Source organism: Macaca thibetana, chromosome 16, assembly GCF_024542745.1.
Source record: "Macaca thibetana thibetana isolate TM-01 chromosome 16, ASM2454274v1, whole genome shotgun sequence".
Lineage (NCBI taxonomy): Eukaryota > Metazoa > Chordata > Mammalia > Primates > Cercopithecidae > Macaca > Macaca thibetana.
In genome coordinates this window covers 2,375,992-2,386,545 of record NC_065593.1, presented here as the reverse complement: position 1 = coordinate 2,386,545, position 10,554 = coordinate 2,375,992, and the positions used below count along the sequence as shown (strand labels likewise).

Below are 10,554 nucleotides of genomic sequence, written 5' to 3'. Positions count from 1 at the left end.
CCTCCCTTACGATGCTGCTGTCTTCAACGTGTGCCTCAAAGGGTGCCATGGACAAGAACGAGGAGAAGTGCTCATGCGACACTGAAGTGGGTCAGACCTCTCAGTGGTGAACATCCTTTTCATACTTTGCTTTGGCTAGAACTACTCACATGGACCCACGTTGATGCAACGGGCCTGGGAAATGTAGTCTTCGGGTGTGCCAGGAGAAAAGGGAGATAGTCTGGTGAACATGCAGCTTTGTGACAGTGGCTGACAGCACGGACAGCAAGTGAGCGCGGACCTGCGGGCCGTATGCCTCGACTGTCCTCATGGAGGGGGTCCCACATGCCCAACCACCCCCCAACCCCAGCTTCCCAGGCACTCACGCCTTCAGCCTCTAAATCTCACTGCATCATCTCTTGCCTTGACTGGGCAGGGATGCAAGGAGCTTTGTGAAGTGACAGTGACATTTCTGTGCCTTTGGGGCTGGGTTGTTCATTCTTTTTCTTTTTTGAGACGGAGTCTCCCTCTGTTGCCCAGGCTGGAGTGCAGTGGTGCAGTCTTGGCTCACTGCAACCTCCGCCTCCAGGGTTCAAGCGATTCTCCTGCCTCAGCCTCCCGAGTAGCTAGGATTACAGGCGCCTGCTACCTGTAACGCCTGGCTAACTTTTTGTATTTTTAGTAGAGATGGGGTTTCACCATGTTGGCCAGGCTGGTCTTACAGTCCTACCTCAGGTGATCCGCCTGCATCAGCCTCCCAAAGTGCTGGGATTACAGGCGTGAACCACCACGCCCGGCCTGGTTGTGCATTCTTAAAGTATTCTGGGCCAGGCGCGGTGGCTCACGCCTGTAATCCCAACACTTTGGGAAGCTGATGCAGGCAGATCACCTGAGGTCAGGAGTGGAAGACCAGCCTGGCCAACATGGTGAAACCCTGTCTCTACAAAAATTAGCCAGTTGCAGTGGCACATGCCTGTAATTTTAAGCTACTCAGAAGGCTGAGGCAGGAGAATCACTTGAACCCGGGAGGCAGAGGTTTCAGTGAGCCAGGATTGTGCCACTGCACTCCAGCCTGGGCAAGAGAGTAAGACCCTGTCTCACACACACACACACAAAGTTATGCATTTTGTTGTATGTAAATGTCCTCTCAGAAGAACACACTAAAGCCAGACACTGGATTCTGGTTAATGGTAAGTGTGCTAAAACATACGGAAGGTGGAGTCCTGATGTCATGGTTTATTTTGAAATGCAATAAAAGTAGGATGCATTGAAGCAGGGATGAATAGTTGGATAGATGTGAATATGAAAGTACGGAACAGGAAATTGGTAATGGTAGAATCTAGGTGGTGGGTATGTGGTGTTCACTGTAAAATGATGTCAACTTTTCCATGTTTAGACATTTCAGTAATGTTGAGAAAAACTGGAAAATTAAACATAACCAGAAGAGGGTGACTTAGTATTTCCCAGCTGCTGACAGGCTGGACAAATGGGCCTGACGCTTGAACAGGCACGCCACAGGCTAGAGGCTTCAGGGAAGAAGTTTCAGGTCCCCTTTATGTGGACCAAGGCCAGTGGCCTGGGTGAGGTGAGGCCATGGACAGAGAAAACAGCTTTCTGGAGAGCTGTGATAAAATGGGGCAGAGGACAGGAGCAGCTGGGGGTGCTGGGCTTTTGCTCTGTGTCATCCCGTGACACGTATGGGGCACATGTAGAGGCTGGTGTGCAGGAGCCTGTGCAGGAAAACTCACGATGGAGGGAGATGGGGAGAAGACCCTTGAGAGCGCTGCATCTCCCATATACCCGAGCCTTGTCCTCAGGTAGGGTCAGGAAGGCAGCAAATGTGGGGTCGTTGTGGGAACGGGAGGGAGCGCCTCAGCTAAGCTGGCAGGGAGGGTGCTGGAGGTCTGAAGAGACAAAGGCTGTAAGTTTCCTCAGAGAATGCATGAGGGAGTTGTCTAAGGAAACATAGACCTGGGCCATGGATGGAACGCGGGCCGTCGTGGCTCTAGGGGCTCAGGCAGGTGCAGGGCAGGCGAAGGAACAGCTGGCTGTCACCAGGGTGGAGACTCTGCCGGGTGAGCATAAACGAAGGATGGAGGCCACTATGGGGCAGTGCATGCAGATGACCAGGAGTTCTAAACTGGGTTGGGAGGAAAGCAAGGAAAAAGGGGCTGGTCCCGGGGCTTGGAGGGCCTGGTGGTTTGAAGAGCACAGGGAAGTGCCACATGGGGAAGGGCCTGGCCTGAGGGAGGGATGCCTCGATCTAGACCTCGGAGGCAGTGCCTTCACCAGTAACAGGAGATATGCCTGGCTGTGAGGGGTAGAGGTGAAGATCGTTCCAAGTGAGGAGGCTGAGGAAGAGGCAAGGACACACCCCTGCTCTAGGCTCACTGCACATGGGGAGTGGGAGGAAAAAGATTCTACTTAAGAGGGCTGCAGGGGACTGAGCGGGCTTCAGTAAGGCCGGAAGGCAGAGGGAACTTCCTGTTCCGAGAAGATGGTGGGAATCACAGGAATTTTGCTGCCAACAGACCATGAGTTCCAGAACGCACAGTGAGTTCTGGGGAGGGCACGGGAGTGTTTGTGAGACAAAGAGCAGAAGAGGGTCAGCCCAGATGGTCTCAGGGCAAGTGCCCATGACAGTCCAGGGCAACATGGGCGAGGCTGGGAGGTGGGGGTGTGCCAGGAGCCTGTGGTTTCTTTTGGATCCCGCTGAGGGCAGTATCCAGGCTGGGGCACCATGTCTGCCTAAAGCTCAGTGGCAGGACAGAGAGGGCCCAGGGCTGCCTCGTGAGGTGCCAGGGGTTCTTGGGAAGGTAGGGAGGCCCAGGGCCAGGGCCCCCAAAGTAATGCTAAAGGGGTTCTGCTTCCAGAAGGGCCCGGACAACCTTAGAGGTCAGGGTGTTGAGCCAGGGGGCTCACCTTCCTCTCCTGCGACCCCAGCCAGCAGCCTCCCACCTCTGGGAGATTTCCAGCCCCCATCCTTGGACTGTGGGTAGGGAGGAGCAGAGAGGGGAGTGGGCAGCCTGAGGGTCTGCTGTCCCCCAGGTACCTCACCATCCAGCTCCCGATAACAGGGTTCTCTCCTTGCCAAGGGAGGCTGGTGGCCAGGAGCATGGCTGAGTGGGTGATTCTACTTAACCCCCAAGCCTCCAAGGAGGGTGCCATGCCCAGTTCAAGGAACAATGTGTTGAGGTATAGAAAAGGCCACAGCTGTGAGTGGCAGAACCTGGTGATGTCAAAGCTCCCATCCCAGATGCCATCCTGCTGCACGGTCTGGTCTTCTGGCAGCTTCCATGGCACAAGGGGTAGGGACAGGGAGGGCCCTGGAGGTGGGGCCAGGAAAGGCCCAAGAGCTCCCAGCTCCTGTGGGGGAGGGGCTAAACAGGAGAGAAGGCAGCCCCAGGCCTAGGCTCTCTGAAAATGAGACTTTATTATATAAAACTATTCTGTGTGCCCCCAGCTCCCACCACCAGGCTGCCCTTCAGGCTGATGGCCAGCCGCCTGACTCCGGGAAGGCAGCCCTTCATTATCAGAAACTCTGCAGCCTGGGGAGCCTTCACTGGGGGAAGCCCTGGGGTGGGCTGGGCCGCGACACACCCTGTGTGTCCAAAGGCCCAGTGTCGTAGCCCAGCTTCCTCATGTCCTTGGTCACCACGTTGAAGAGGAGGGTGACAAAGCCCTGAGAACGGACACGGGTCACTGGGGACAGAAGGACAGCATCAGTCAGGCTGGGATGGGGCAGAGACAGACCCAGGTTGATCTGGGAATCTCTCAGCCTCAGTGTTCTCATCTGTAAAATGGGGACAACAGCGCCTGACCCATGCCCCTCACTGGGAGGTAAAGGGGCTGCCAGGACAGGCAGACATGACAAACCCTCTGTGCTCCAACCAGGCCCTCATCTGGGAACATCTGTGGGCTAGCTCCCATGTGCCTGGCAGGTCCCCGGCATTCACCCCAACCCTGGGCCCATCTACTCCCAGGTTCTAACCTGTCTGGGGGCTGAGGGTAGAGGAGGGGAGGGAGCTTTACCTTCCCGGCCTTCACCCTGAGCCACCACCTTGGGGTCTGTGTACTCGGGTCGCCGCCCCATGAACCAGCTGGGAACACAGAAGAACACAGGTGAGCAGGGCCCCACCCGGGCATTCTTGGCCTTGGACAACGCTGGATGTGGGCTCTCTGTTCAGAAACCAGTACTCCTGCTCCAGCTGCACCCCACCCCCACCAGGAGTCAGGCCCTAAGCAGAGCCTTCCTGGTGGCCGGGCTCCAGCGTGGTGCTGTCCCTTGCCGGGGTCACACAGCCTAGCCAGGCCTCAGGCGCTCTGTGGGCCACGTTGCCTCCGCTGGCCGGTTAGGCTTTTCCGTCTCTGGCTTCCATGGGTTTGGTTCACTGGGAATGAGAGCTCAGGGAGATTCCGGGGTGGGGGTGCTGCCTGAACCCCCAGAAATCCCAGAAAAGTGACAGCAGCTGAGGTGGGGGAGGGGCGGGGACAGTGTGACCCTCCAGCCTTCCTGGAAGGGGGGACCCTACCCCAGAGAGTCTGTGGGGTGGGCAGAAGGGCCCGAACTGGCCTCCTCAGCCTTGCCTCCCACTAGTGTGGGGTCCAGGACATGTCACTTCCCATCTTGGCACCCACCGCAGGCCCTGCCAGGGGTGGCCCACAGCCACCAGGCTGAGCATGTGCCCTCCCTAGCCCCAGACCCCAGTCGGGCCGGGCGGGAGGCCAGGAGGCCGGGGGTGTCAGGCCCCGCCGCCGACACACCCACGCGAGCCGGAAACAACCAGGAGCACTATTCCCGGCCGGGTGGGTCCGGCAGCCGCGGGCTTCGCCCCGCCGGGACTCGCGGCCGCGCCTCCCCTGCACCACAGCTCCCAGGGCCCCCCGCAAGGACACACCCAGCCCCCGAGGGTCACTGGCAACCGTGGCGACGCAACAGCCCACACACCGCCCTCCTGTCTCTGAGGTGGGCACCAGCGCTCACCTGGGGCTGCTGCAGAGGGGCCCAGGGCAGGGAGGGGCTCCCGGCTGCTGCAGAGTTGGCCTGTGGAGACCACAGCCAGGGAGCACTGCCCACCAGCCCCCAACCCCAAGGAGGAAGCCAGGGAGTGAAAGCCAGCGGGCGCTCCCCAGGGGGAAGGGATGGGCAGCCACAACCCCTGCGCCAGTTTCTCCTTCGGGAGAGCGAGGCTGTCACAGCACCCACCTCACAGGAGGCTGTGTGTGAGGACAGGGGCCTGGGAGCGTCCCCACTGTGCCCAGCAGATCCCAGCCCGGCGCTCACATGGAGCTCCCGTTGCCACTGAGTTTCTTTCCTGGGGTCCACCTGGGTGGTCTGCTTAGCTGGCTGGGGTGGGAGAGACAAGACAGACTGTTCTGGGAGGGCATTCCAGGCAAGGACCTGAGGCAGGGAAGGACCCCTCAGGCTGGAGGAACTGAGGCGGATGGGAAGCAAGTGGGCAGAGGCCATGGCGTGGGCAGGGCCCGACTACCAGCCTGGCAGCATTCTGGTTGAAGTCCATCCTGACAGAGGCACAGCCTGGGCGGGTTCTAGCAGGCGAGGGGTGCAACCCCAATTGTGTTTTAGGAACACCGTTTTTCTTGCTGTGTGAAGACTAGACTGGAGGGGTTGCAGCAGGCTGAATGGCGGCCCCTCAAAGACAGCAGATCCTAGTCCTGGGAAACCGTGCACGTGACCTTATTGAGAAACAGGGTCACGTGCACTTTGCAGATATGATTAGGCTAAGGATCTTGAGGCGACTATCCAGGTGGACCCTAAAGGCCATCACAAGTATCCTTATCAGAGAGGGAGACAGAGGAGGTGGCCCTGTGACCGTAAAGGCAGGGACTCGAGTGGTGAGGCCATAAGCCAAGGAAGGGTGGGGCCCCCAGAAGCTGAAAGGGCAATAAACAGAGTCTCCACTAGAGCCTAAGGAGGGAGCACAGCCCGGGGGCGCCTTTCTGGGCCCAGTGACCTGGATTTTGAACTCTGGCCTTCAGCACTGTGAGGACATACATTTCTGCTGTTTTCAGCCATCACATTTGTGTGTTTTGTTGCAGCAGCCACCGTGGGAAACGAATACAGGGGTCAAGAGTGTTTGAGGCAGGCCCTGGGCCAGCGCTGGAGGATGTGGGGAGAGGCTGGGAGAGGGGTGGGGATGACCGAGGCCTCAGTCTGAGCAAGGAGCCTCCACATTTGGGAAGATTATGCCAATCAAATTGCCTTCACTAATAGACCCTCTCCCCCGTTTTTGTAATCCAAGCACATACTGCCTTGCCCAGTTGTGAGCCCCTCCACAGGGGCTCGGAAACCCTTTCCTCAGCGAGCTGTTCCCTGAGGGCCCAAAGTCCTCCTTGGAGCTGTGGGCGGTGGAACAGGGTTAACAACCCAGCCCGGATGGCTGTGTGGGTCCCTAATCCCTTAGGCCTTCCCAACCCACTGACAGGCACTGTCTCGCTGCCTCCCTGACAGCCTGTGGCATGGGGATTGTCACCTCCAGGTGATACTGGCCCAGGTCATCTGGGAAAGAAGTCCTTTGCCACAGGGTGGCCTCCCAGAAGGACTCCTGGGGCAGTGGGCACACAAATTCTCAGGCTGAGGTCAGTGGAGACCCTGCCGTTCCTCCCCTCCATGGCTCTCAGAGCTCAGTGAGGCATTCTCGGCCCTGAGGCATGATGCTGTCCCTCCACCCAGCAGGGCTCTGGCCTGGTCTCACGCCCAGTAGTGGCCAGGCTCGCAGGGGCTGCTTGCTGGCTGCTGCCCTGGAACCCAGGGAGTCCTCCATGTTCCCCTTGTGCCTCACTGATCTGCTGGGGGGCGGCAGAGGCTTGCTGCCCAACTGTGCTAATGGGCCTCGAGTCAGAAGGCCAGGGCCCAGCTGGCCCTCTAAGCTCCCACTTGGATGTGGGCAGGAGTAAGAGGCCTTCCTGCTGGGGCTGCATCCCGGCATCCCCTGGGCCCTCTTTGCAGGCCCTTGTGTCCTGGCCCCTCCCTGCAGGCCCTTGTGTCCTGGTCCCTGCCCGCCTCCCTGATGTCTCCCTCATTCTGCCTGGCTTACCACTTACTGGCCACACTGCCGTCCTGGCCACACTGCCGTCCTGGCCACACCGCCATCCTGGCTTCTCCTAGCATGCTAAGCTCATGCTGTCCTCAGCCTGGCAGGCACTGTTCCCTGTGCCTCGTGTTCTTCCCCGGCTCTTCCCTCCACACTAAGCCTCTGCACAAATGTCAGCTCCAGCCAGAGACTCCCACATGTAAAGCCGTTGATCATGATTACTGTTCCAAGGTGTCTGACTCATACTGCTATATCCTCTTGTTTCCCACCTTTTAATGTCACATTATGTCATGAGTATTTTCCCATCTGACAAGAGTTTTTCCTCTGCTCCATCTGACACACAGATTTTTCACAGGGCACAGGTTAAAATTGCCCGGCCTCCTGCTGCTAGAACAGGGCTGAAGGGAGCCCCGTGACTCAGCACTCCCAGGGGACCTGTTTCTATTTGTCCCCAGTGGGTGGAGCAGCTTGCAGATCTGAGGAGGTGACCAGGCACAAACTAAGGGGTAGGATGGGACATCCGTTCATCCAGTAGATCAGAAGGAGGGGCTGGGGTGATGGGTGTAAGACTCACCTTGTAAACTTCTGCAATTTGGATGTAGACTCTGGGACAAACATGGGGATGGTCCTTTTGTGCCTGAAACAAATGTTTTTGCAGACAGACGTGCTGAGTAACAGACCTTTCTGAGCCTCCAGGGAGAAGAAACACTCACATGAGGCCAGTGCAGCTGCAGTGTGGGCCAAGTCAGGGCCAATGCCAATGAATCCAACCTGTGCTGAGCACCGCTGTGTCTGGGCCAGGTGCTGAGCGCCGGGAGACAGCCTCATGGAGAACAGAGTCCCTCGGGGTCTTTTCTTTTCTGGGGCCCATGACCTCCCCACCCCACCTGGTGTGTGGCTGGCACCAGCCATCCGAAAGGTTCTCCTCCCAAATACAGGCTACACCCCCCGCAGCCACTAGACTGAGCTGCCCAGGCCCCTGGGGACCCCAGAGCATTCCCAGCCTGAACCTAAGACAGAAAACGAGGTGAGGTCTGTCCTAGGACAAGCCCTGCCCAGGGCCCAGGTCAGAGTGAGGACCTACCGGCCAGGTGAGAAGGGCACGTGCACGGCCCCATAGCCTCGAACCACATCGTTCCCGAACACATCTGGTCCATACACGCTGAGCACGATCTGTGGCCCTTGGGAAGGACAAGGCAGGGGGTGGGCATGTGAAGACACACAGGGGAGGTACAGGGCAGACAACAGGGTGTGTCCAGCTGAGGGGGCTCAAAGGATGGAGCTCAAAGTCCTGGGGCGGCAGGCTTGAGAGGGGACAGGAGCAGGCATGGGAACCCAGACTCTGCCAAAGACTTCTGCTCACCCTGGTACTTCCTCTGTCTCCACTGAGGCCTGGGCATGCGCTCCACACCCCGTCTTTTTTTTTTTTTTTTTTTGTTGAGACGGAGTCTTGCTCTGTCACCCAGGCTGGAGTGCAGTGGTGCTCACTGCAAGCTCCACCGCCTCCCGGGTTCACACCATTCTCCTGCCTCAGCCTCCCTAGTAGCTGGGACTACAGGCGTCCGCCACCATGCCTGGCTAATTTTTTTGTAGTTTTTTAGTAGAGACGGGGTTTCACCGTGTTCACCAGGATGGTCTTGATCTCCTGACCTCGTGATCCGCCCGCCTCGGCCTCCCAAAGTGCTGGGATTACAGGCTGAGCCACCACGCCTGGCCCATACCCCTTCTCACCACTGTGGAGTCAGGGCCCACTCAGTCACTCCGTGTACAAGGAGGCACTTCCGGAGGCCTTATTGTGGGCCCAGGGCCCCAGCTATGATCAGGGCTGACTAAGGGCCTCTGCTCTCTGGGTGCTCCCTTCCTGGTGGAGGCAGGCTCATGGGACTGGGGTGGCGGGGGCTCATTTTGGGGGTGTCTAGGAGAAGTCAGAGAGAAAACAAAAACCTTCTGGGCATTCTCCTTTAAAATATTAGAGGTATTATAATAGGTGTGGTTGTTTTCACCATCGAAACACCGCTTTGTGTTGCCATCGAGGTGCATGAGGTGCTTTCACCTCGCCAGTTTCAGGTGAGGCACCAGCCTGCCAGGCTCTGACCCTGCAGCTGCGGCTGAGGCAAGTTGGCCAACCTCTCTGCCCCGTTTCGTCATCTCTAAAACACACGAAATAGAACCTAATGCATAGTAAGTGCTCAGTAAATGTGAGGGAGAGGTTTGTGCCCTTACCATTACTACCTTCCACCAAAGTTAACCATCATTCTGAATTTTATGAAACTACCTCTTTATTTTTCTTTAAGACTTCACTGCCAAAGAATGCATCTTTACTTTTACCAATTTTTTTTGAAACTTTATACAAAAGGAATTATACAGTATGTTGATTTTTGTGCCCAGCCTCTAATCCAAAATTATGTCCACGAGATTTTCTCAAATGGTTTCCTGTAAAGGGGTGTGTTCATGTTCCATACCAGGTAACATTCTGCGTGGGAATCTGCCACAATGACCGTTCATTCCAGTGCTGAGGGACACGTGGGCTGCCCTTCCTGTGGGGGCCACGCACACAGTGCTGAGCACCATGGTGCAGGCTCTCGGTACTTGCGTGCACACATCTCTGTTGCGCACACACCCAAGAAGGACACTGCACAGGGCCCATGTATGTTCCCTCCCAAAAGGTAACAGCAAGCTGCCAGCATGGCCCTATCAGCCAGCACTCCCCCAGCAGTGGTGTCTGATGCCTGCCCCTCTACACCTCACCAAAACATGACATTACCAATCTTTTAAATTTGGGCCATCCTAGTGAGTGAACAGTGGTAGCTCACTGTAGCTTTAAATTACATTTTCCTTCATTTTAAATTTTTCTTACTGAAATAAGGTTGAGACCTGTACCTGTTTCTTGGTCACTTGGATGTTCTCTTTTGTGAAGAACCTACTCAAGTTTCTTGCCCGGTTTTCTACTGGATGGTCTTTTTCTTTTTTCTTCATTAAAAACATGTTTTTTGAGACAGGGTCCTGCTCTGTTGCTCAGGCTGGAGTGCAGTGGTGCAATCATGGGCTCACTGCAACCTCAGCCCCTTGGGCTGAAGTGATCCTCCCGCCTCAGCCTCGCAAGTAGCTAGGACTACAGGCGTATGCCACCACACCTGACTAATTTTTAAATTTTTTGTAGAGATGGGGTCTTACTGTGTTGCCCAGGCTAGTCTCAAACTCTTGGGCTCAAGCGATCTTCCAGCCTCAGCCTCCTGTAAGTGCAGGGATTACAGACGTGAGTCGCCTTGCCTGGCCTGGCCTTTTTCTTATTTTTCTTATTCTTATTTCTTATTCCTTTTTCTTATTTTCTTATTTCCAATTTTTCTTATTGATTTATAGCGTGTATGTGTGTGTGTATCCTGGTACTTATCTTTTCACTTTTAGTGATGTCTTTGGATGAACATAAGCCCTTAATTTTAATGTAGTCAACGTCATTGATCTTCTCCTTTAAGGAGTCCTCCCAGAAAATCTTCTCTTCCCCTGATATCATGGCTATAGT

The 10,554-nt window shown here is 56.3% G+C and overlaps 1 protein-coding gene across 3 annotated transcripts in view; it reads right to left on the bottom strand.

Annotated features, from left to right (window-relative positions):
• Positions 1–1,442: 1,442 nt before the first annotated feature.
• The window catches only part of B9D1 (B9 domain containing 1), a 35,716-nt gene continuing 26,604 nt past the window's right edge, over positions 1,443–10,554 (bottom strand). The window contains exons 4-7 of one of the 3 annotated variants that reach the window (XM_050763949.1): positions 8,119–8,215; positions 7,609–7,671; positions 4,012–4,079; positions 1,443–1,601 (exon numbers count right to left, since the gene is read on the bottom strand). In XM_050763949.1, coding sequence (XP_050619906.1) covers positions 1,522–1,601; positions 4,012–4,079; positions 7,609–7,671; positions 8,119–8,215 — 308 coding nt within the window. In that variant the 3' untranslated portion in view covers positions 1,443–1,521. Of the gene's footprint in view, positions 1,602–3,393; positions 3,682–4,011; positions 4,080–7,296; positions 7,534–7,608; positions 7,672–8,118; positions 8,216–10,554 lie in introns of those variants that run through there. The other 2 variants (XM_050763948.1, XM_050763950.1) reach the window with 2 other exon arrangements.